The sequence below is a fragment of the Penicillium vulpinum genome (assembly GCF_028829585.1).
Source record: "Penicillium vulpinum strain IBT 29486 chromosome Unknown utg000001l_segment0_segment0, whole genome shotgun sequence".
NCBI classification, from domain to species: domain Eukaryota; kingdom Fungi; phylum Ascomycota; class Eurotiomycetes; order Eurotiales; family Aspergillaceae; genus Penicillium; species Penicillium vulpinum.
Genome location: NW_026643241.1, coordinates 8,342,396 through 8,364,604, shown reverse-complemented (window position 1 = coordinate 8,364,604; position 22,209 = coordinate 8,342,396). Strand labels below are relative to the sequence as shown.

Genomic DNA, 22,209 nt, shown 5'->3' with positions numbered 1-22,209 from the left:
TATACTGCTTTCAGCTATGTTCGAATTAATAGAAAACCCTTGTTTTATTAAGGGCTCCGACCGAACACAACCCGTATAGAACAACCAGCAATACTGATACCAACATCAATAGTCACATCTTCTTCATGAAAAAGCAAGGAGATTTAGCTCCAGTATATAGCTCCATCTCGGCGATTGAGATACCTAGATGCTGCATAGTTTTGTTGGTAATTTGCGTGCCTTCCATTTTCCGCAGAGCTGTGTGGATATTTTTGATATGGTCATATAACTCTGATTGAAGCACTGAAGTAGCACTTCAGGAATAGAGAGATCGATCCGCTTGAATAAAAATTCAAGAACTTGTGATGTAGCAAGCCAAAGGAACCTAAGCTTTACCGAATAAGAGAGAGACCGAAATGGTATTTTAAGATCGAACGAATAATAGCAATAGGTACACTAGCTTTCAATTTCGCACTTGATTCGACAGGGAATGACTGAAGGCCGGGAAGGCTTAGATCTTTTGGGGTGAATACCCTAACAGAGGACAATGAGTTCGATCACCTTTATTTCATGCCTAAACTAACGTTTAATTGAGCTAAATATAAATTACGAAATAGCCGATATTTGAACATCGAAACCTTGAGTCCTTTTCATAGTCTTGCTTGTGGTTTCCCATTCGGGGTGCTGGCTAATATCTTGTTCTGGCGACTCTCAAGCCGGGATTCGGTAGACTCAAACAGCCGTGGGAGTCCCGTTTGAGCAAAATTGACATTATTGAGTACCATTTTTGCCAAACCCTCAGCCGCCAGGAAGATTTGGGGCATTCCGTGTCCCGTAAAACCAGCGATAATGTACTGGTTCTTCTGTCCTGGGACATGGCCAACGTGGGGTAATCCATCTGACGAATAGCCCATAACTATTGAGAAGCTGCGTTAGTTTGTTGGCCTTGACGGGGCATCATAGATCGGACAACGTACTCCCTGTCCATACCCTGTCCGTATAAGCATGACTATTCTCCCAACCAACAAAGTTCCGCTGCATATAATTATCCCAATATCGAATAGTAGGCTCGAGTACTATGCTGTCATCACTGATATCGTACCAGCTGTCTAGATCATTGATGAAAGCCGGGCGAGCACCGCCGACGACTATACTCTGATCGTCGCGAGGGATCAGGTAATCATAGTTCCAGTTGTTCCAACGTAGAGTGTAGGTATTCGTCAGGCGAGGAGCAGTACTGCCTGGAGGAACGATGATTCGACTACATGTTCCCCGGACAGGGATGATTTTTTCCTTATATTGAGGGGCCAGAGCCGAGGTATAGGCATTTGTTGCTAAAATCACTGTCTTGGCAGCGACAGAACCTCGGGCAGTATTGACTGTCCAGAGGTGGCCAGATATTGAGGCAGTAGACTGTGCAATTTCAGATACCGGAGTATGAGTCTGTAAATTTACACCTTGTGCAATTGCTTTTTCCAAAAGGTGCAGGACGAATTTGTATGGCCAAATGTGGCCGGCGTCATATGTGAAACAGCCCTGCGCACCTTTGACTCCAGAAAACTGAGATATTACTGATCAGTATATGTGCATACGGTGTTTGAAACAAGTGCTCACCTTCTCTGCCTCATTGCTGGAGATATATTTTGCCTTTGTTGTTGGTTCACATCCCTCCTTGATCAATCTTTCGTATCCCTCCTTGAGTCTCACACTATGATCTAGAGACAGCTGGACATCGATAGCCTTTGTGACCGAATATTCACAATCTATATTTTCTCTTTCGATGAACTCTTTGAGAAATGAGACGTGTTTAGCCTCAAAAGCTGCAACCTCAGCAGCAGCCTCGATACCATGTTCAGCGGCTAAGCCAGCAATACCATTATAAACATCAGGCTTCATGTGACCCCCTAAAAAGTTGGTTAGTGAAGTTCCTCATTTGTGGCCATCTAAATCTTACCATTTCGACCAGTGGCACCAGAACAAGCCTGTCGCGCCTCCAAAATCACAATCGAAGGCGATTTCGATCCGGGGGTAATTTGGTCGAGAATATTATGCACAAAAGATGCCCCTGCATATCCCGCTCCTATAACCACGATATCGCACTCTCGAGGGAGAGATTCGGTAGATCGATGGCTGTCGAGAAGGTGAGGCTCTGTCCGCCAGAATGACGTCATCCCATTTGGGACCGGGGTATGTTTTGTTTCCATTTTGGAGACTCCAAGATAATTAGCGGGCTTGGAAATGATAAAGGGATTATTTATTGAAATTCAATTCTCAGAACATCTGGACTAGGGGGTGGGGGGTAGGGAGTTGTCCGTCTCCCGGCGGCTTTTCCACCGGTAACTTTCCCGGTCCTGGACAGCTCCAGGTACCAACGATAGGCGTACTTTGTACAAAGTACAAGGGTAGTGATAACGCTTCAATAGCGCGGGGATATCTAATCATTTGAGGAGGCAACTTGGAGTTTTCGAGATTATAGAATGAGGAGTTGACCTTAGTGATTTGAAATTATTAGAGAGACAATAAATAAAATATCTATGAACGTAGAATATAACACCATATCATAATAACGAGAGCAAAGATATAAATTTTTGATTGCGCATGAAATAATATAGTTAACATAGTTTGAAAAAAAATACGATATTCAGGTTTTTCTATGCTAGACTAAATAGAAATAAATGATTAAGACGACGCCTGATGGGCAATGATCTTGTCCGCCATCCCTGGCAAAGTATCGTCCATAACATCCATTTCTCCGAAGAGTTCTGACAAGGACTCCTTCTCCCACACACTGCAATATGCTCCTTTGAATCTGTAGAACAGCATTGTCAGTAATAGGCCTTGGCAGCTCGTGACTCTAGGACGAGACACTTACCCAGCCTTCCTCGCCGCAGAGACATCCCACATATGTGCCGCCGCAAACCAAGGCGTCTTCCCATCATTCTCTGACTTCAGCTTCTCCAGCAAGGGACGATAAGCTGCCAAGTCAGGCTTACCGACACCGACATCATCACAAGAGAGCAGGTTCTCTGCAGGCAACTCAACACCCGCATTCTTGAAATAGCCCCCGACACGATTGATATCTGCCGCAGTAAAAGCCCAGACTGTGAAACCGGCATCACGTAGCTTCTGAACACACTCGGCCGCATCAGGACGGAATTTGAGAAGTTGGTATTCCGCCATAATGTACTCTAGATCTTCGGGTGTAGCCCAGGTCCGCGGCTCAGCGATGCCGGCCATCCAGAGCATGCGGTAGAAAAGGGCACGGAAGACTTGACCGAAGGGGGCATAGCTTTGTGCAAGACTCAAATTGGTGTACTCGCGCTCGGCTGCTTCCATCCAGGTATATCCCAGTAGACGGGGCTTGATTCCCTCTGCGCGCAATCGGTCTCCTAGACGGGTGTCGATGGCATCGAAAACATGATCGTAGGAGACGAGGGTGCCAACAATGTCGAAGACAACGTGCTTAGATGAAGACATGGTTGGCTATTGAAGTTGGAGCTGTTTATCGGGGTTTTGGAGAAGAATTGATATCAATCGTTATCCTGAAGCACCTCTTGTAAGAGCAAGGATCTTGGTTTATCTTCAGATAGATAGAGCAAGGCGGAAAGATATACCAGATAAGTAGGGATTAGTGACTCACCTTTGTTGATTGAACTTATCTCTGCCCAGGTGAATTTGGAGACGATGAATCATATAGTACCCGTGGACCCCGCACCGGGTATGATCGTCAGTGTACAAAGTAGATCCTAGATAATGTACTCCGTACATATGTAGATAATAGAAGATAATAGCCAAAAGCCACTAGTAATACATAGAATTACAAGTCATTACGAGTAGTTTTAGTACATGTACTTTGTACTATAGCGAGTCGGCTGGTTTGATCCCCAACAGTCTCTTTTTTGGCATTTTGGCATCGATGTTTTTTTGCTTCGGACGGTGATCGAGACACCGAATCTAAAAAGATAATATACCCTCACTCTGCGATTGGGCTCCATTCTATCAGATTTGAATCACAAGACAGCGGGAATATAATTTAGTTCAACTGGTAGATTGACAGGTGAAGGGGAGACGTCTCTAGGAATCAAGAATCCAAGCTTCGATTTTGCACAAATCTCTCTACCTTTTTAGACTTTTATAAATTATGTAGACTTGAATTGTATGTAATTGAGATTAATCTACCAGTACTAGGTAATTACAGATACGAGCGTGGTTATTATTTACATATGTAGCCCTAAAGACACTAGTGCCGGCGGGAAGTCCCCAAGTGCTGCCGCCGGGAATGTAAAATGGCTATGCATGGCGAAGAGATACTAGATAGCGATAAGGATACATTTAGCCCTGGCTAAATCTTAGATATATCCATCGATGGACTGTACCCTTCCTGTTGCCTTTTTGTCGCAGCAAACCCCTCATCTACGACTCGCGTAGTCACCAACATGAACCAACCTCCCATGCAAATCGCGAAGAACACAGTTGATCTCAAAGGAAGTGAAACAAATGATATAGAGCGTTCTGCGAGCTCAGGATCTGAGCGTCATGGCAGCATTCTCGTCCTGTCTGCAGCAGACGATGCTGGGTACCATCGTTCCCTGACGAGGCGCCAAATCATGATGATGACCTTTGGAGCTGGCATTGGCACTGGTCTCTGGGTGGGGACTGGACAAGCATTGCATTATGGTAAGCAGTGGAGCCCCAAATATGCCTTCCAAGATGCAATTATTGATATTACACAGCTGGTCCTGCCGGAACAGCACTCGTCTATACTATCACAGCGTAGGGTAATCCACAGCTCTCCGATCTTTTACTATTGTGGCTAACACTGTCTGCAAAGGATGATCGTGTACGCCCAATATTCTTCAATTGGCGAGATGACTACATACAAGCCTGTCCATGGTGGCTTTATCCGACAATGCGCTGAATATGTGGATCCAGCATTCGGCTTTGCCATTGGTGTTAACTTTTGGTTTGCGGTATGTCAGCTCACCAAAATGTGAAGGTAATACATACTGACGCAGGATCAAGTGGGTGATGATTATCCCAGCAGAGATAACCGCAGCGATATCCGTCCTAAAATACTGGCCAGAAACCGATGTCGTACCACTCGCAGGGTACATCACCATATTTCTGGTGATATTCGCCGTCGCAAACATGTTCCACGTCCGGGTCTACGGCTACATCGAGTATTATATGTCCTTCGTGAAATGCTTTGCAGTCATCTTGATGATATTCTTCATGTTCATCATGACATCGGGAGGAATACCAGCAACGAATGGCCCAATCGAGTTCCGATACTGGAAAAACCCCGGAGCTTTCAATAATGGAATAAAGGGTATTGCTAAAGCGTTTGTACAGGCAGCCTTTAGCTTTGGCGGCGGTATGATATCAGATGTCCGAGCACAATTTTGAGGAGGATGTACTAACTGAAGCTAGGCGAGCATATCGCTGTTATAGCCGGCGAAGTAGCCGATCCTCGTCGCACTATTAAGAAAACAGTTCGACCCGTTTTCTGGAGAATGTTTACTTTCTTCGTGGTTAATATCTGGCTCGTCGGGATGTGTGTTCCATCCAATGACATCGATCTTGTTAACGCCAGCGGGACTATGGGAAGTCCTTTTGTCATTGCAATCAAGCGGTCAGATGTTTACGGTTTAGCACATGCCATCAACGGGTTCATCTTCCTCAGTGTTATCAGCTGTGGCATTACCAGTGTTTATATCGCAAGTCGAAGTTTGACAGCACTCGCTGACTTGCAGATTATCCATCCGTTCTTCGGAAAAAAGGATTTGCAGGGCCGGCCCTATGTGTCCCTGATTATCAGTTTGGGTCTTGGTGGTGGGCTGGGGTATCTCAACTGCAATAGTGTGGGCACTATGGTATATAGTTGGTTTTCAGCTTTGGTAAGTGCACCCACCCAGCCTAAAAGACAGATATTTTGTGAAGAGGTATTGACAGTTTGATCCAGGTGGCAATAGCAACTCTTTTCCAATGGGCCTCGATTTATATTGCTCATCTTCGCTTCCGGCAAGGTCTTCGAGCCCAAGGCAAGGATCTCAAAAGACTTCCATTCAAAGGCCTTCTCACCCCTTGGGCGCAATACATCAGTCTCACCATTGTGCTGTTTATCTTTGGTTGTCAATTCTACCTAGCTTGTTGGCCGTTCGGAGAAAAGGGCTCAGTGAAGAGCTTCTTCTCCTCTTATCTCGCAGCTCCGTTGTTCTTCTTTGATTACTTTGGATACAAAGTGAGTACTTCAATTGTGGTTGACGATCGAAGATCTCTGACTTTAGCAGTGGTATTTCAAAACAAAGATAGTCAAGCCGACTGAAATGGATTTTGGACCTGCCAAAGCATTTGATGAGCAGGACCTTATCAATGCTATTGCAGCTGAAGATGCGGAAAGGGACCCAGAGAAGAACCAGCAGAAAGCCTGGATAAAACGTGCTCAATATATGGTATTTGGATAAGGGATGCCATGGCCAAGGATATTAGTTCTATACGCCTCAATGTGAAATCATTTTGACGGAGATAAAATATTGTATGCATCAAACTCGAAATTACCATTTGACCAATCAGGGTCAAAGAAAGCCGTCATATCATTTAGCTCTGGATTCGCAAATCCTTCTGTACCAGGTGCGAGAAGTGATAATGGACTGAAGGAAGACAGCTCCACATTTCCATTTGTAGATTTGTCCTTCTTCATTGACTGCGTCCAGTCTTTGAACTTGGAATAGGCAGAGACAGGATTTTGGCCTCTTTTTAGCTGCAAAACGGAGTCATCTTCAGAGACGGCTAGAAACTGGCCGATGGCTGCTTCAATAGACTCGAGGTATGATAACTCAGATTCTGAAGAGCTTCCTCCAACCATCTGACGTATAAAACCCATTCCACGGTGTAGGCTATCTTGGAGTCTCTGGGACTTCCCCGAGTTGAGACATTCCGCAAGGATGACCAAAATGGCCGCACGACAGGCGCCAAATTCATTATATGAAGCGCGGCATAGACCGACATGATCCGATAAGCATTGTAGAGTGTTGAGAATGTCCAAAGCACTGGATACGCAGTCATCTACCAAAACTGACCGACGCTCCAGTCCTGAATCATGAACTGCGCCAAGTATAGCTTCACCTGGTTCTTTTCTGTCATCAACAAATATGAATGCACGACCCATGTAGACATATATAAGCAAATAGCACAGCCTGAGATGCGCGTTTTGTCGGAAATTTGGGCCTTGCGAACATAGGTCTCGGCATTCTTCAGTGGCCGGAAGTGAGTCCCACCACTGCTTGATACTTGCCCTCAGTCGTAAGAGCTGCTCTAAATATTCAGAAAGAAGTCTTTTGGGACATCTTTTGAATTGTGCACTATCGAAGTATCAGTCTGTGGTCAATCATCTGGTTCCATATTTTGAGCCACTTACAGTGTTTCAGAGACCTCTCCCAAGTATGAAATCAAAGTGTGAAAGGCGGTTAAGTTGGCAAATCGAGGGGACTCAAAAGAAGAACATTCCCTTGGCATATCAGCATTTATTTCCGATCGTGCTATTGACATAGGGCGTCCATGCAAGATGCTGACATATCTATGAGGCATAGAAGATTAGCTTTGCTCTGTAATACCCTCTTGGATATCATACTTTTCAACAGTGTATACCGTCCAGAACAATCGATTTCTGATTTCGATAGTTCTAGAGTCGCAGTTGCCGCCTTGGTATTTGCGATGCATCCCATTTTGAATCGCCATTTTCATCGCAAGACCATAATAAGTGTATGCAAGCCCACCTGTGGAAACAGGCAGTGAATATGTGGCAAGAAGCAAGAAGACCTGCACACTTTCTTGAGAAGCAACTAAAAGAATATCTGGAATAAGCTTGCATGCTGCATGGTAGAAAACTAGCCCGACAGAGTCCTCCGAGCACCAGTTGAGTTCTTCGGTGGTCTCTGAAGGGAGCTTTGGTTTTTCGTCTTCCATATGGGCTACCTGAGTTCCAATGGCTAGAACAACAAAAACAGAGCAAACCCAGGGAAAATCAATAGCTGTATATGTAGTTGTTGAGCTGTAACAGAGGGCTAACTTCTCTCCAATCCACCTCCGCTCCATGTAGAAGGAGTTGATCTCAACGTACTTGAAGAACATGGAGATGAGAAATTCGGCAATAGGTCTCGGTGGTAGATGTGTCATTGTCTCCATTATCACTTGTGGCGAGGATTGAAGCTGGGTTGGTCGCCAGTATTCTTTAACTTGCTATAAATTGTCAGATACACTTGAGCTTTGGCGGGGGAGAGACACAAACCCTCGAATCAAGGTGATCTATTTGGCAGCTCATTTTGCGGCGTAATTTCTGGGAGAAAGTCCAGTGAGAAAATTCCCCCGCATAATGCGCCACATTATTTGACACGAAATGAACGTCGAACGATTCATTGATATCCAAAGCGGTTTCTGGCAAGGGGGTGTTCGTCGAGGTTCGTAGTTTGTCCGCAATGCGGTTAATATTCTCCTCGTCCAAAGGCACATCGCCAAGAAAATGGCGAGCAATATGCTCCAGGCTTTCTATTCGCCGCTTGTCGTCTCGCGGAATGGACGCAACAGGGACGGACGAGGAGCAAGGGGATATCGTTCTCGGAATCGGCTGGCCTTGAAAATGGCATGATCGGCCGAGTCTTTGACACCTCCAGCAGGGTGGACCACCTTCACACTTTTCCTTCTGCTTTCTGCATGTCTCGCAACTGTTGAGGATTGTCAATGAGGCACGGGACAAGGCCGAGCAATAATGTACTTACGCTAGGGAAGCGCGTCTCCTCTCCCCGCGCTTACGCTTGCCATGATTTGGTTCTTGATCGAGAGTCATGGAAGAGTAGATAACTGCTAGAAGAGGGTGAAAATTAAGGAGACAGATCTGAAGAAACAGGGACATGGTCCTTATCTCTTATCAGATGCGGACCTTGCGGGGTAAACTTATGCTGGGCCATAGGTACATTTCGGGAGAGCACAGGCTCCTGTGCCCTCTCCTCCTATTTCGTGGAATTGAGGGTCATTGAGCTATCTAACCTGACTAGTTTGAGGCAGCTAACAATAACTAGGAAACAACATGAGCACTACCCCTAGCCGGCCCTTACATATTTTTACAAAAATTACAGACCCTCGCATGAGGGTCTGCCACCCATATGACACTTTTTTTTTTGACAATTGACAACTTTCTCTTTAACTATCAACCACTCCACCCACTATGCCTCAAATCATATAAAATACAGATAAGCTTATATTAAGAAGTTATAGACTAAAAGTGCGATATAGTAAGAATTACATATAAATTCGTGGTTCCTAATCGCCGACTTCGACGATGTGAGAAATATAGAAAATAGAAATTTAGTACCACAATTTTTTCTGAAATCTTAGTATAACCTAACATATATCATAAAGCTGTCTATCTAAATCTGAAATTCAAGTTTTAGAAAAGGTTTTAGAGCCCTCTTCTAGTATTACGATTTGAAATTTTAACCTACTACACACCTAACGTAAGATACATAACTTTGAAGGAGTCCCTGAAACTTGCCCTTGAAACTTTTATAAAAGCACTAGGATAGCATTAGAATATTATTGCTATAGTTAAAACGAAAGGTCCTAATGTGGTATTGTTGAGCAAAAGAAGCATTTACACATGTACCTTTTGTATGGTTGGTGAGAGTCAAGAAGGCGGCTCTAGTCTCTTAGCATAAATTCAGGGTAAATAATAGTCAATCAAATCGTAGGCGAAGTATAAAAACGGGCATAATCCATATTGTACAAGAATAGTCGGTCCGGTGATGGTTTCTATGTATACTCAAGCACAATATAGACAATATAGTAGAATCAATACGGAGTACATAGAGAGGACTTAATATCTGATCCTTATATACATAATATCTTCAAAAGAGAAAGAACGAGATACGCGCCTTCCATTGCCACATCATACTTTGTTTACATCCGTAGATATTTATGCCACCTGCCCTCCTCTCTCTCTCTCTCTCTCTCTCTCTCTCTCTCTATTTTATTGTCAATCCTGTTTCTGACTCGGTGCTTCTTTCGTCGCCCTTTCGTTATTCTTTCATTTCTCGCTCACTGCCACGCCACCTGACACACTGCTTGAATGAGCCTTCGACCCTGATACCTACCATGGCAACTGGAGCCTGTTACTGGAGTGGCAACGGCTCTTATTGCTGCCCTTGCAGTGGCCAAGGACAGCCCGATGTGGCCGAATCTTTGTCGACCTTGTGCGTGGAGTGTGGACATTCACTGAAAAATCATTTCATAATTGCGCGTAAGGCATTTCCTTCCAAGACTCCTTTTCAAATTATATAATCTTAAGACTATTTTAGCGCACCCCCAGGATCCTACTGCTAGCCAGGTCTTCCTACCAAGGCACAAGACCGTGAGAAAGCTTTCCAATCTTATCCATGAACAAAGAGTTGTCCTTGCCCGTGGAACCCCATCATCGGGAAAGACCTTTCTCGCCATATGTCTTCATACCTTTCTTCGTGGACAGGGAGTCAAGTCGATTTATATCAAACGCTTTCCCCTTAGCTTAGAGGGTGGTCCCACCGCGTTACAGTACCTGGCTGAGGCCTGTAACATGCAAGGATTTCCGGCATTCGACCACAGCGTCCTGCGTAACAGATTCGTATTCATCATCGATGATGCACACATGACTTACAATAACTCCGAACTGTGGTTACTTCTGAACTCGATGAACCAAGATCGGCTCAACAACATACCAGGTGCCCATTTCTGTATGTTTGCTGCATTCGGTACTCCAGATAAGGGTGTTATGCCACACAACATGGGGAGTGACCTGTTGGTATTCAATAAAAGTCAACGTCTTTTCTTGTCCCTGAGTTTTGCCCAAGAGATCACACTTTGCTACACCCGGGAAGAGTTCGATCAGTATGTGGAAATGCATCTCCGGGGTCGAGGTTCAGATTATGAAATCTGCGATATTTTGAGGGATATCATCTACACCTTAACTGACGGCCACCCTGAATTGATGGATGCGTTCATGGATCTCTGCGACGTGGTATGTAATCCTCATCCTGGAGCATTTCTAGTATCTTTTTGTGATATTGACATCTTGCCAGTGGTATGAATTATTTTACAAGGAAGACCAACTCGATGTTTTGAGATATGATGACTTGGAAATTGATCAATTCTTTCGAGTTCGTGGCATTCTGGAAGCAACAATCGCGAGAACAGTAAATTTCGCAGGTCTTCCACTTTCTCCCGATACTTTCTTCCCTCCCGAACAGGAGTTTGAAGTTCTTCGCCAGGTTCAGTTAACAAATCATGAAGGCGTTCTGTTTGACCCACACAGTGAAGCTATGCTATCGTGCCTAACGAAAGGTTGGCTGCATATGGAAGAAGCCCGACAAGGAGGATTCAGATGTTACTTTCCAACCTTGTTTCACAACAGGTGCGATATGTTATCTAATCAAACCTGACGTGCATACTAATAATATACCAGGATCGTGGAGTACCTTATGGGAGTCGAGGATCTTAGATATGCACCCCCGCCCACAGTGAACCAAAGAGAAATTGAGTTGATGCTGAGCATGCGAAAGATGACCATTTCCTAAAAAGGAGTTTGGTTCTTGTCGGTGATGAAAACAGCGTTCAACAGATGTTTGGCTCATGCTTGGATGTTGGAATTTTATGGATGATTTTACCATGCTATCATGTGTGAAATGTACTAGTAGGTTTAGTTTGTGAAACTACTGTAACAAGAATATCCGGCCAAATATGCCTTGTGATGTCTTTTTGACAGTCTTCTCAACCCCCATTTTTATGTATCTTTTCTTTTAGATACTTGGTCTCTCTTCTCTAGTTTATAGGTTGAAGCCAAAAAAAAAAAGGCCCGAAGAAAATATAAATTATGCAGACAACTTTTGTAGATATATAATCAAGGATATATTAAACTGATTTAAACTTCACCGGAACGCCATAGCTTCTGTTGGGGACTCAGGCACTTTGATTGACCGAAAACGAGATTGTGACCTCATCTTTAATCTCAATCCTAGTGTCTCCTACATCGCCTTTGTTACCTTTCCCACGCAAGAAGCTCAGTGGCCAACCAGGGAAGTTAGTCAATTGAACCTCATCACCATGAGGCTCATCTTCCTCATCTTCAGATGTGTGTTGCATCGAACGGTGAGTGCGAGTGCCCGCTGAACCATAATAACCCTCTTCCCGTTTCTTGGTGGTCGACTTCTTAATTCCCAGAATGGCCCACCAGCGGCGGAATAAAGGTGAAAAGGTCGGTAGACAGGCGCAGACAATTCCAATGAAAGGTTCAACGCAAGACCACACGAAGACGGGGGCGATTGTCCAGGATGGATCTCCAGACTGTGTGTTTTTGTGCAAGAAGACAACGCGAACAATACCGGCGATGCAGACGCTATATAGTAGTTTTTATTAGTAAAATCTCTAAAATCCCTGACATCTTATGGAAGATTAACCTACAATCCACCAAGCAGCAAGATACTGGTAACTGCAACGCGCTGCGATCTGGGCATTTGCAGTCTCCAGATAATAGGAGCTGGGACACACAGAATCATAACATCAATCACGACAGCAAAGATGCCATTGATCAAGAAGAATTGAGGAACATCTATACATGTCCCTTCAGCCGTGGGGTCCGTGTATTGTTCCCAGAAAAATGATGTAGGGCGGCATGCGGCCGAAATGGTGACAACGACAGCCACGAAGTAACCTAGAATGATCGCCGTAGCGTAATATAAGGACCAGCGTAGGTTAAAAATGCGACCATAGAACATAAGAATTGAGGATTTGGTCAAAGTAACCGTTGCCGAATAAAGAAAGACATGTGCGAAAAGGAGCTTCCAGAGCGAGACGAATTCGGACTTGGTGAGAGCTTGTTGATGCCATCCATTTTTGTATCTAATACCTGTATAGAGGCAGTTGTATCAGTAAGGAACGTTGGGATGCTAGATATATTTCTTTTTACTCACTGATAATCACGCATATACCAGTGCCATAAGCGAACCACTAGAATATCAAGTGAGTCACGCGACCAAGGGATAATCAATATAAATTGTATTCACACTCACCAAAGCAGCAAATATTAAAAAATCATCAAGACCGAAGTTTGTCTGACTTGTCTTTGCTCGTGTGTATACACGCAAAAGAACCGCCAGGGTTCCAATAGTCATCAAGGTAATGACTGCACCGAGCATTTGGCTTTGCTGGTTCTCAGCGAGGTCAACGCCCACAGGCGCAGGCCCAAAATCCCCGGTGGCTTGCATTGAAATGAACAAAACACACCCTATGTGAATTGTGAACCCCGGAGATTCCAGTCGAAATATCTCTGGATATTGGGGGTTGGATTTACTATTTAAATATAAAACACTAGATCCATATCGGGTTAGTGTGACAGCCGTTAGAGAAGATGGTTCCAAGGATGAGTATATATGGGGCTGACAGGTCTCCCGAGGTGAAGAAAACAGGAAGAGATTCCGAGGTTAAATATACACATATTGATATCTATTAGGGGGATATGAGATACCTTTTTACAGAGTAGATCATATTAGACTAAGTGTCAGATCTATAATAAAAACCTTCAGTGTCAACGCACGGAAGATTTTTTTTAACTAGTATGCACCTAAATATGTTCAGCATATTCGAGAATGTCAGATTTTTTTCACCCAATTAAATTAAAACAATCAAATCCAATCAAATAGTTTCAATGGACTCCGTACGGAGTACTCCCACTCCCAACTCCCAGTGGGGCCGAGTTCATCTATACAAAGCCCGAGTGGATCCAAACCGCATTGCCGCACTTTCAGACGCTTGACAAAGATTAAAAAGGAACAAAATGACCTAATTCATTTTTAAATTGAGATGAACACTTTTCTAACAATCTTTTGTTTTCTTGATTATTTTGGAATGACAGGGATCCATTTTGCGGGGGTTGACGCGCATTCGTGAGTCTAGATCCAACTAGGGCTAATATGGATGTTGGCGGAACATCGTACGTTGTCTTAAAATTACAAAAATGGAACTGTGGAAGAGTCTGCAAAATCCAATCCTTTTTAGTATCATTCTATCTACCCCGTAAATAACAACTAAATGCGTTACTTGAACTTCAATGCATACATTCCCAGCTATGGTCAAGTTCGCAATTTCTTCTGGATTTTGGACTCCTCACCAACAATACTCAGAGCCTCGGAGTAAGCTCAACATGCCTCGATGTTAGCTCAGAGGTGGAGTGCGACAGGTGGATCTCTTACACATCATACGTTCGATCTAGAGTTCACCATCGGAGACAACTTGAATGCGAACGAATCGCCTTCAAGCACTAGGGTTCTTCTTTTGAATATGGCACCATTGCTGTCGCTATATAAGGATATAGTTGTTGTAATGTTCGGTACACATATTCATCCGCTATTGGAATGATGGTCTGATCACTTCCAAATAGTGGTTGAAGAATTAGTCGAGTACCGAACTGTTGTAAGAAGACAGTGTCTCTCTCTCCCCTTAATCAGTGGCTCTGATCAGTGGGATGGTAGCTTTAAGGGGTTACGAAGCTAGTGATATCCAATTCCTCGGGTTCGAATTCCCTATACGTCCCATTTGTTGGTTCCACCTAATGAAGCGTGCGGATGAGATCGGAGAAATTTTGACGAGGCATCTGATTTTTTCTCATTCTCCCACGACCAGTTGTATAACAACTATAGCTGGCTACTAATACCTGGCAGCCGTACGTTGTGGCGGTCAACACTGAATGCTATGCGGCGCTCGAACCGGGGAGCATTATCTTTCACCTAATCTCTTCCGAGGAGAGTATATAAAAGGTTCTTCTCCCAGAAAGCTCTAATAGACTGTGTCTACGAACAATCGATGATTGAAAAGCCCATCCGACTATGCCCCGTTGGTGTCATCTTTATCCGACAGACTAACTGAGGCAACGTGCTTCCAAGGGAGACAAGAAAGACCGAAAGTCCCCAGTCAAGTTCAAACCGAGCAACCCATTCTTTATTTTCTCATAGACGATACCCGCACGATGATATCTGGGGTACAAATGGTACCTTTTCTCGCAAAGGTGTTAATAATGTACATAGCAGACCATCGGAGCCCCGTCCCATCACTACCACTTATTAATTATGGCAAGACAGTTGAATACTATGGAATAACATTTTATTTAGATTTACATGACATGGATTAAAATGCAATCTAAATCACAGGTCCAGCCAAATTTTCAATCTTCTCATTCAATGATAATTCAATGGCTAAACTATTAGACTAAGGCATTGGTTGCACAGGCAAGTTTTGGGGGTTCTTTTAGGTTCTTTGCTTGAATCTATGAAGTTATTTATATAGCTTCATAGTAGCAGCAATGCCCTACATCTGCAAATAATTGGATACCCTCGATCATCCAGGTTAGTTCTCACCCTCGGGTATCTAGGTATACCCCGCGATGACTCAGAAGGTTAGGGTTAAACCGGGTCCACGGTTGATATAAGCTTAAATGCAAACCTGGGCAACTTTGTTTGCAAGGACTTGAATGTTCTTTTTCTTTGACTTTGTTTGGGCAAGCTTCATATAAACTCCAAATCTCGCAATTTCAACACCCATGCACCTCCACCCCCATCAAAAATGGAACGTACTCTAACGCCGATGCATGTCGATGGAGGCAGTCTGGGAACTTCACAAACTCGTCTGCACGTATCTCAGTCGCTACCATAAGAACTAGACTAACATAGCCGCAGACAACCCATTATTATCATCATCGCCTCGACGACTCTCGTCTTTACAGGATGCGGAATAAACTTCGCATTTGGTGTCTTTCAAGAGCTCTACGACTCCATGTCAAAGGAACCAAACACGCCGTTCACCGGCGCAACACCTGCGCAAATTGACCTGATCGGCACTCTCTCAATCGCACTGATGACAATCGGCGCTCCGTTCGCAACCGCATGGACAAAGCAATATCCCCCTCGATACGTAATTTGGGCTAGCGGAATCATTCATTCAAGCGCTCTGCTTTTTGCAAGCTTCAGTCAACACCTGTGGCAATTCATCCTCACACAAGGCTTTCTTCTCGGCGTCGCCACTTGTTTGACCTACATGCCATCCGTAACCGTGGCGCCAACCTGGTTCTCTCTGCACCGCGGACTAGCGATGGGGATAATCCTCGCAGGAACCGGAATCGGCGGTGTCGCATGGCCACTTGCTTTTCGATATCTCATTGAGTCCGTTGGATTCCGCAACACACTCCGGGTCACCGCGGGGATCTCCTTTGTACTCATTTGCGGCCCAGGGACATTTATACGCTGGCCTACTAGCCAAATCACTCGTATCCAAGCCGAGAACGCCGCTTCTTCCCGTTCGTCGAGTTTTTTCCGCCTTCCGTTGGTTGACTGGCGCGTCGTTCAAAGCCGCAAATTCGTCGCTCATGCTCTTGGTTCAGCGTTGCAGTCGGCTGCGTACTATACACCGGTGTTCTTTTTCGCGTCTTTTGCCCGTACATTAGGTTACTCACAGGCAACTTCGGCGAACTTCATTGCCATCTCGAACGCTGCAAATGCGCTAGGCAAGGTTGTCATCGGTCATGCAGCGGACCGTATGGGAAGACTCAACACACTAGTATTAACAACGCTCATCTCAGCCGTCTCTGTGCTCGCCTTATGGCTTCCCTCGTGTTTATCTACTACACGATCTACCGGGAGTACGCTCTTCATCGCGTTCACGATTTTCTATGGCATTTTTGCATCAGCATACGTTGCTCTCTTCCCGACAAGCCTGGTAGAGTTATTCGGTGTGCAAAACTTTGTCAGTGTTAATGGTCTGCTGTATATGGTACGAGGCTTTGCGACATTAGTTGGAACCCCAGTTGCAGGTGCACTGATCCGTGGGAATACCGAGAAGAGTATTGGCCCGCGAAGTTATGAGAATACCAGCATTATGGTAGGTGTACTACTGGTTGTGGCGACGTTAGCTGTGGTCTGGGCGCGACTTGAGGCCACCCTTACCCTTGATGCTGCAGTGGGGCGCAGAATGAAGTGGTTAATGTAGATATTCCACCACGCAGAAATTCAAGGGGGAAATATTGTACTTAAATGGTATGATTATGCAGGTTGCAACTACTGGAAACAAGATGACTAGAACCGAAATCCCTGCAACTGCCACGAATTTTCCATGGAGGATACATGGCTTGAAACGTGGACACATTAGTAGACATGTATATATGTCTCCGTAGGCTACCCCTCTTTTAAAAAAGACCCATGCCACCTTTAGTGGGACGGTTATATATATTTTCTAGAAGTCCCCAGTCATCTCTTATGTTTTCCCAATCCCAAGCATTCCTCCCATCGCACGCCCACTTTCACAATAATTTACAACCATACCATCAACATGACCATCTGCTTCGTTTGTCAACGGATGGCTCTCAGGAACCCAGCCAAGCATGATGATCTACTAGAAAATCCAAAATCTTATGAGACCGAACATTGCGTGCTTTGTGCTCGTGATTTCTGCGAAGCCCATAAGTCCAAGGATGAATCGGTTTGCGAGATCAACCATCACACCTACTACTTCAAACACCAGCAAATTCCTGGTATATTTCCTACCCTTGAAGCACGAAACAAGCAAAACGAGCAATCTAAACCTGGAGAGCAATAAGCAATAATGTAAGACTTTGTTCCAAACATCTAATCCGCCATATTGTGCAAGGCAGTATTCATTGGTGGAAAGCTACAATGAAGGCTATCTGAAGGCGTGTTATTTACCAACATCAAGTAGCGAATGCCATTTTAATCTCTGCTTAATTTAATCTAAACTGATATTCACCCTAGATCTAGCGCTTCTAGCTAGTCATAGCCGGGCCTGCGAGGGGGTGAATTAGGAATATACTCGTCAATGCCTCGTATCTCTCTCAAATTGGACAACCCTGAATCATAAAAGGCTTTCAACGCATCCATCTGTACATCGCGCTCACTGCTCTTGCCCCTTTCATATCCACGAATGCACAAATAATTTAGACCACCGGGTAGAGAATCCGCAAGCATGGCCTTTTCCTCATTCTCGCCTAGACCTTCATTCACCCCTTTCATCAAGTATAACAAAGTTTGAATCCCTATGCTCAATCGTTTCAGCGCCACAAAATCCTTTAGCGACCCCTTATTTTTCCAAAGCAATTTCAGAAAGTCTCGAGTTGATCCATGCCTGGACCAACCAAGTGGACCACCACTCTTATCCAGTGATCCTATATTAGATTCCATCTTTTGAAATCGACGCTCGCATACAACATCAACATCAATATTAAGGACCTCCAATGTCTTTTTGTGTAGGCATATCGCTTTAACAAGTGTTTTGGGGTTCATAGAACAGTTTCCTCCCCCATTGAAATATTCGAATTCCCGGAGAATTTTGCATGACGATATCAATGCCGCAAGAAATGTACTGTTAGCTGTCGAGCGATGTAATGAGATCCTGCTAATTCTGGACAATCTGGAGATGGCGGATGGCCCTTGTCCATTGATAGATGGTATCCCAACGTCACTTTCGTCTAATCCGAATGTCCTTATGGACTCGATAGACAAGAAGTCATCAAACAAATGGAAACAGCGGATAAAGTCCATGTTATGAGGATGAACAGTACCATCCCACATCCTATTACCAAAATTGAAATTGATAATATATACTTTGGCAAGGTTTCGTAGAAATGGTTTGCTTTCAGGGTCGGCGTTTGTCTGGCGAAGAAGCTGGAGGAGCGGCCATTCAACAGGAGAATCATACTGGCCACCGTTTGGTTCTACCATCGTCATAGATACCAAGTACGGGGACACAGTGATAAGTATGGCTGCCAAAGCTTGCGAAATAAAACAGCCACGCGTTGCGTGGTCTCTATTTCAGGTTATTTGAGATTACCCCCAAGTTCAGAGTTTGGGGCATCTTTACCTATATTCACTGGCTTTTCCTCCCATGATTCTAGTATTGGCAGCCGTCTTCTGCATAAGCATGTTGAGGATGCGATCCTGTTTTGGACCTGTGAATCCAGCTTTTCTAGTCGCAATTTCCACACGGCGTATATCATCACCGCTCAAGTCACGTTGGTGCTCTCTTTCGAGGTAGTCCGTGAGGTGAAATGTCGGGTCGTTACACTCAATATGGTGGACATAATGACCCAGGCGAGGCCGTCTCAAAATGGCCATAAGCAAGGCAAATGCCGCATTCCTACTATCATCGTTACCGGATATGCGGATTCGATCAAACTTTTTGCGGGTTTCCATATCGCACACGATCCGAAGAGTGCGACAGGAGATTGAGATAGAGGCAACATCTTGGTTCGAGTGAACATGGGAAATAACCAGTTGATGGATCTCAGAGGGTAGAGCGAGCAAAGACATGGTATACTTTCACAGGACAATCGTGCTCAGTCTTTTTACGGGAAGGACTAGGTACATATGTGCTAAAGGCGTGCTGTTGTGCTGGTGAAAACGGCACGTGATCTATTAGCTCTCTGTAAGTATGCGCGCGCGTAGGCTGAGATGAAACCTGAGAAGGGGGCTGAGTGGTGGTCCCATTATTCGTGATTGGAGCAGCAGCTCTCTCGATGGTCCGTAAATGGCATTCACTTAGATTTCAACTGGAGAAAGAAATAATGAGAAGAACAGGTGTTAAACAAGGGTTGATTACTAGCAAGGAAAACTGACCGACTATTTGACGAGCATTATGGAAGCCTAGATAATCAAAAGGGGATCTCCGAGGCTCCGATCCTTCCGCTGCCGCATTGGGAAAACGATATAAGACCATCAACTATTGCATTTGAAATCAGGATTTACTATTCTCTCTTTACTCTCACATTCTAGCTCAATGGTTCCCCCACTTCGTCTGCCGCGCCGTGCTCCGGTCGCATCTGTGAATGTGCCGAGAACCGGCTCGACCGGGTTGGCATTGACCACACAGGCATGTATAAGGTCAACATCTCGCCCGGCATGTTCCTCCGAACTTTCGAGCTGTTCGTCAGGGAACATTCCTTCACCGCCAACTGGAATCCAAATTGCAACCATGTCTACAATGCAGGCAACTCATGGTCATAGCCAGGCCTGCTGCAACATCCCACCTGTTGTTTCATCGGGCTATGTCCCCAAGGGCTTGTATGAGGAACTTGGTGGAATGAAAACATGTACATGATGACAGCTTCTCCACCATGTCTCCTACACATCGAGCTAATAAAGTCTCAACGCAGATGTGACCGGCCCAGAGGAAGCCACCAGAGGGATTGTATCTATCTTCGATATCTTCGGCTACTTTGATCAGACCCTACAGGGCGCCGATATCCTGGCAACAGGTGACCATCACCAGAATTACAAGGTGTTCATGCCTGACTGGTTCAACGGCAGCCCGTGCCCTATAGAATGGTAAAACTTGCTGCACCTCTCGACGGAACGACCGCTCACCAAGCTGGAAATAGGTACCCTCCCAATACCAAACAGAAGCAGAAGGATTTGGGTGAGTGGTTTGGTAGAAACATGCCACAAGGGGTCGCAGCTGCTTTGCCTAATTATATTTCTGCCCTCAAGGCTGCGCATCCCTCTATCAACTCATGGGGGCTTATCGGGGTGAGTTGATTACTTGGATAATACGCGAGACTGAGTGGATGTATTAAGATTGACTGGCATATATAGTACTGCTGGGGAGGTAAGGTGACTGAGATCGTCACTGCTAGCAAGGACAACCCGTTCAAGGTTGCTGCCACCTGCCACCCAGCCATGGTTGATCCCTCCGCCGCGGAGAAGATTCCAGTGCCATACATTCTACTGGCATCCGGGGAAGAACGCCCTACAGATATCAAGAGATTCGAAAGCAACCTGAAAGTACCCAATCATGTAGAGATCTTCGGGGATCAAGTCCATGGCTGGATGGCTGCTCGTGCTGATCTGTCTGATGCCCGTGTACAGGAGGAGTATAGCCGCGGCTACAAGACCGTGCTGGAATTCTTTGGCAAGCACTGGAATTGAATTAGATCAGCTTATAGGTCCCTGCACCTGTTTGGCGGAATGTCTACTAAGCCAAGTGAACAAATCGAACCTCTCCGCTCTTTCGCTATCTCTACATCTCCTGAAGCAATTCTAACCATAGTAGACCAAACAAGCGCGACGCGGAAGATACAACGCTCCTATGTTGCAATGCTAATTTACCTACAAATGCAACACCGCTGTGTAGTATCCAAATTGTGCCTTGTTACACACGAACAAAGGAGTACCTAATCCACCACTTTCTCTGAGTGGAATACAGAGTATGTACTTCGTAGTTGCTCTCGCATTCAAACAAATAGAAGATCAACTCATAATATACGGCTTAGATATGACCCACATCAAGCCAGCGCGATGTTGAGCCTTAAGTTTTCTTAATCTAAACGATTACCTTATTAGTACGAAGGCGCTCTCCGTACTTATAGAGCAGGACAGGGGCTGGAGCAAATGTTAATCCATAGTTCAGACTGCTGTACATACTCCGCCCCGCAAGAGGCAAGAATGTACTAGAAATGTACCAGGGCAGGTTGTTGGCCTCTAGAGGCGATGCTGCAGCCTCAGATCTGAAGACAAGGTACAGTTGGGCAGGCGTCTAGAAGGGGATAAATCAGCAACACAAACCAGCAGACATGTGGGTATCAAACAAAGAGATAACTTACAATGACAAAGAAGCACCCAAAGCCGATCAAACTTGTTCCAAGGATGGGAGCAATCCAGTGTAACTTGGAGTATGCCGTCCAGCCAGAAGGGGCTGAAGCAGGTTATGAGAAGGGGGCGATGCTCAGGACAGGGCTGCTGCATGCCGTCAACCTTTATTCTTGCCGCCTGGATGATACCATTCGGCAGCTTGAAAATGACCATGCTGATAACCGGGGAACCAGCGCCAGCCCTTACCGGCAGCCAAAAAGCCACCAATAACAGGGACAAGGACGTAAATAAAGTGAGCGTTCGGCCTTTACCAAACTCAGAGAGAAGATAGTACTTACTGGTCCAGCAAGTGAACCCAAACAATGTCATGACGACCGCCCGTTGCTACACCCTAGTACAATGGCTCACCCGCCTAGTGCCATTGGAGTGCCGCCCGCGCATCCTAAGATCAATTGGAAGACCATAACTCGAGCGGTAGTCTTGCTCAAAGCTTTATCAATGATAAAAGTGACAAAGATGACAGTGATGCTCGTGCTGTTCTAGCCGAAGGCAGGTCTCCATATAT

The 22,209-nt window shown here is 45.1% G+C and overlaps 11 protein-coding genes across 11 annotated transcripts; 5 read left to right on the top strand and 6 right to left on the bottom strand.

The window, feature by feature from the left end:
• Positions 1-629: 629 nt before the first annotated feature.
• N7479_003004 (NAD(P)/FAD-dependent oxidoreductase) lies at positions 630-2,183 on the bottom strand (the record flags this gene model as incomplete). Its single annotated transcript, XM_057250701.1, has 4 exons — positions 630-895; positions 957-1,539; positions 1,594-1,883; positions 1,934-2,183. 4 exons carry the CDS (start codon positions 2,181-2,183, stop codon positions 630-632), a joined length of 1,389 nt encoding a protein of 462 aa, XP_057115133.1.
• Positions 2,184-2,658: 475 nt separating this feature from the next.
• Positions 2,659-3,456, bottom strand: N7479_003003 (uncharacterized protein; the record flags this gene model as incomplete). The annotated part of the gene is made up of 2 exons (XM_057250700.1): positions 2,659-2,788; positions 2,852-3,456. The coding sequence occupies 2 exons, from the start codon at positions 3,454-3,456 to the stop codon at positions 2,659-2,661; spliced, it is 735 nt and encodes a 244-aa protein (XP_057115132.1).
• A 959-nt stretch (positions 3,457-4,415) lies between these two features.
• N7479_003002 (uncharacterized protein) lies at positions 4,416-6,443 on the top strand (the record flags this gene model as incomplete). The annotated part of the gene is made up of 7 exons (XM_057250699.1): positions 4,416-4,656; positions 4,713-4,752; positions 4,811-4,949; positions 5,002-5,353; positions 5,410-5,876; positions 5,942-6,220; positions 6,270-6,443. 7 exons carry the CDS (start codon positions 4,416-4,418, stop codon positions 6,441-6,443), a joined length of 1,692 nt encoding a protein of 563 aa, XP_057115131.1.
• Positions 6,444-6,490: 47 nt separating this feature from the next.
• Positions 6,491-8,821, bottom strand: N7479_003001 (transcriptional regulator family TF; the record flags this gene model as incomplete). The annotated part of the gene is made up of 5 exons (XM_057250698.1): positions 6,491-7,340; positions 7,397-7,555; positions 7,610-8,217; positions 8,267-8,699; positions 8,754-8,821. The coding sequence occupies 5 exons, from the start codon at positions 8,819-8,821 to the stop codon at positions 6,491-6,493; spliced, it is 2,118 nt and encodes a 705-aa protein (XP_057115130.1).
• Positions 8,822-10,125: 1,304 nt separating this feature from the next.
• Positions 10,126-11,579, top strand: N7479_003000 (uncharacterized protein; the record flags this gene model as incomplete). Its single annotated transcript, XM_057250697.1, has 4 exons — positions 10,126-10,270; positions 10,329-11,023; positions 11,085-11,416; positions 11,468-11,579. 4 exons carry the CDS (start codon positions 10,126-10,128, stop codon positions 11,577-11,579), a joined length of 1,284 nt encoding a protein of 427 aa, XP_057115129.1.
• Positions 11,580-11,961: 382 nt separating this feature from the next.
• Positions 11,962-13,265, bottom strand: N7479_002999 (uncharacterized protein; the record flags this gene model as incomplete). The annotated part of the gene is made up of 4 exons (XM_057250696.1): positions 11,962-12,397; positions 12,463-12,907; positions 12,972-13,008; positions 13,071-13,265. 4 exons carry the CDS (start codon positions 13,263-13,265, stop codon positions 11,962-11,964), a joined length of 1,113 nt encoding a protein of 370 aa, XP_057115128.1.
• A 2,350-nt stretch (positions 13,266-15,615) lies between these two features.
• Positions 15,616-17,034, top strand: N7479_002998 (Major facilitator superfamily domain general substrate transporter; the record flags this gene model as incomplete). Its single annotated transcript, XM_057250695.1, has 2 exons — positions 15,616-15,680; positions 15,729-17,034. 2 exons carry the CDS (start codon positions 15,616-15,618, stop codon positions 17,032-17,034), a joined length of 1,371 nt encoding a protein of 456 aa, XP_057115127.1.
• Positions 17,035-17,373: 339 nt separating this feature from the next.
• On the top strand, positions 17,374-17,640 carry N7479_002997 (uncharacterized protein; the record flags this gene model as incomplete). The annotated part of the gene is made up of 1 exon (XM_057250694.1): positions 17,374-17,640. One exon carries the CDS (start codon positions 17,374-17,376, stop codon positions 17,638-17,640), a length of 267 nt encoding a protein of 88 aa, XP_057115126.1.
• Positions 17,641-18,914: 1,274 nt separating this feature from the next.
• On the bottom strand, positions 18,915-19,367 carry N7479_002996 (uncharacterized protein; the record flags this gene model as incomplete). Its single annotated transcript, XM_057250693.1, has 1 exon — positions 18,915-19,367. One exon carries the CDS (start codon positions 19,365-19,367, stop codon positions 18,915-18,917), a length of 453 nt encoding a protein of 150 aa, XP_057115125.1.
• Positions 19,368-20,028: 661 nt separating this feature from the next.
• N7479_002995 (dienelactone hydrolase family protein) lies at positions 20,029-20,981 on the top strand (the record flags this gene model as incomplete). Its single annotated transcript, XM_057250692.1, has 4 exons — positions 20,029-20,146; positions 20,210-20,381; positions 20,435-20,582; positions 20,649-20,981. The coding sequence occupies 4 exons, from the start codon at positions 20,029-20,031 to the stop codon at positions 20,979-20,981; spliced, it is 771 nt and encodes a 256-aa protein (XP_057115124.1).
• A 394-nt stretch (positions 20,982-21,375) lies between these two features.
• Positions 21,376-22,183, bottom strand: N7479_002994 (MFS multidrug transporter; the record flags this gene model as incomplete). The annotated part of the gene is made up of 4 exons (XM_057250691.1): positions 21,376-21,588; positions 21,656-21,747; positions 21,855-21,949; positions 22,053-22,183. Coding segments are annotated over 4 exons (531 nt in total), but the record flags the coding sequence as incomplete, so codon positions are not given.
• Between the last annotated feature and the right edge of the window lie 26 nt (positions 22,184-22,209).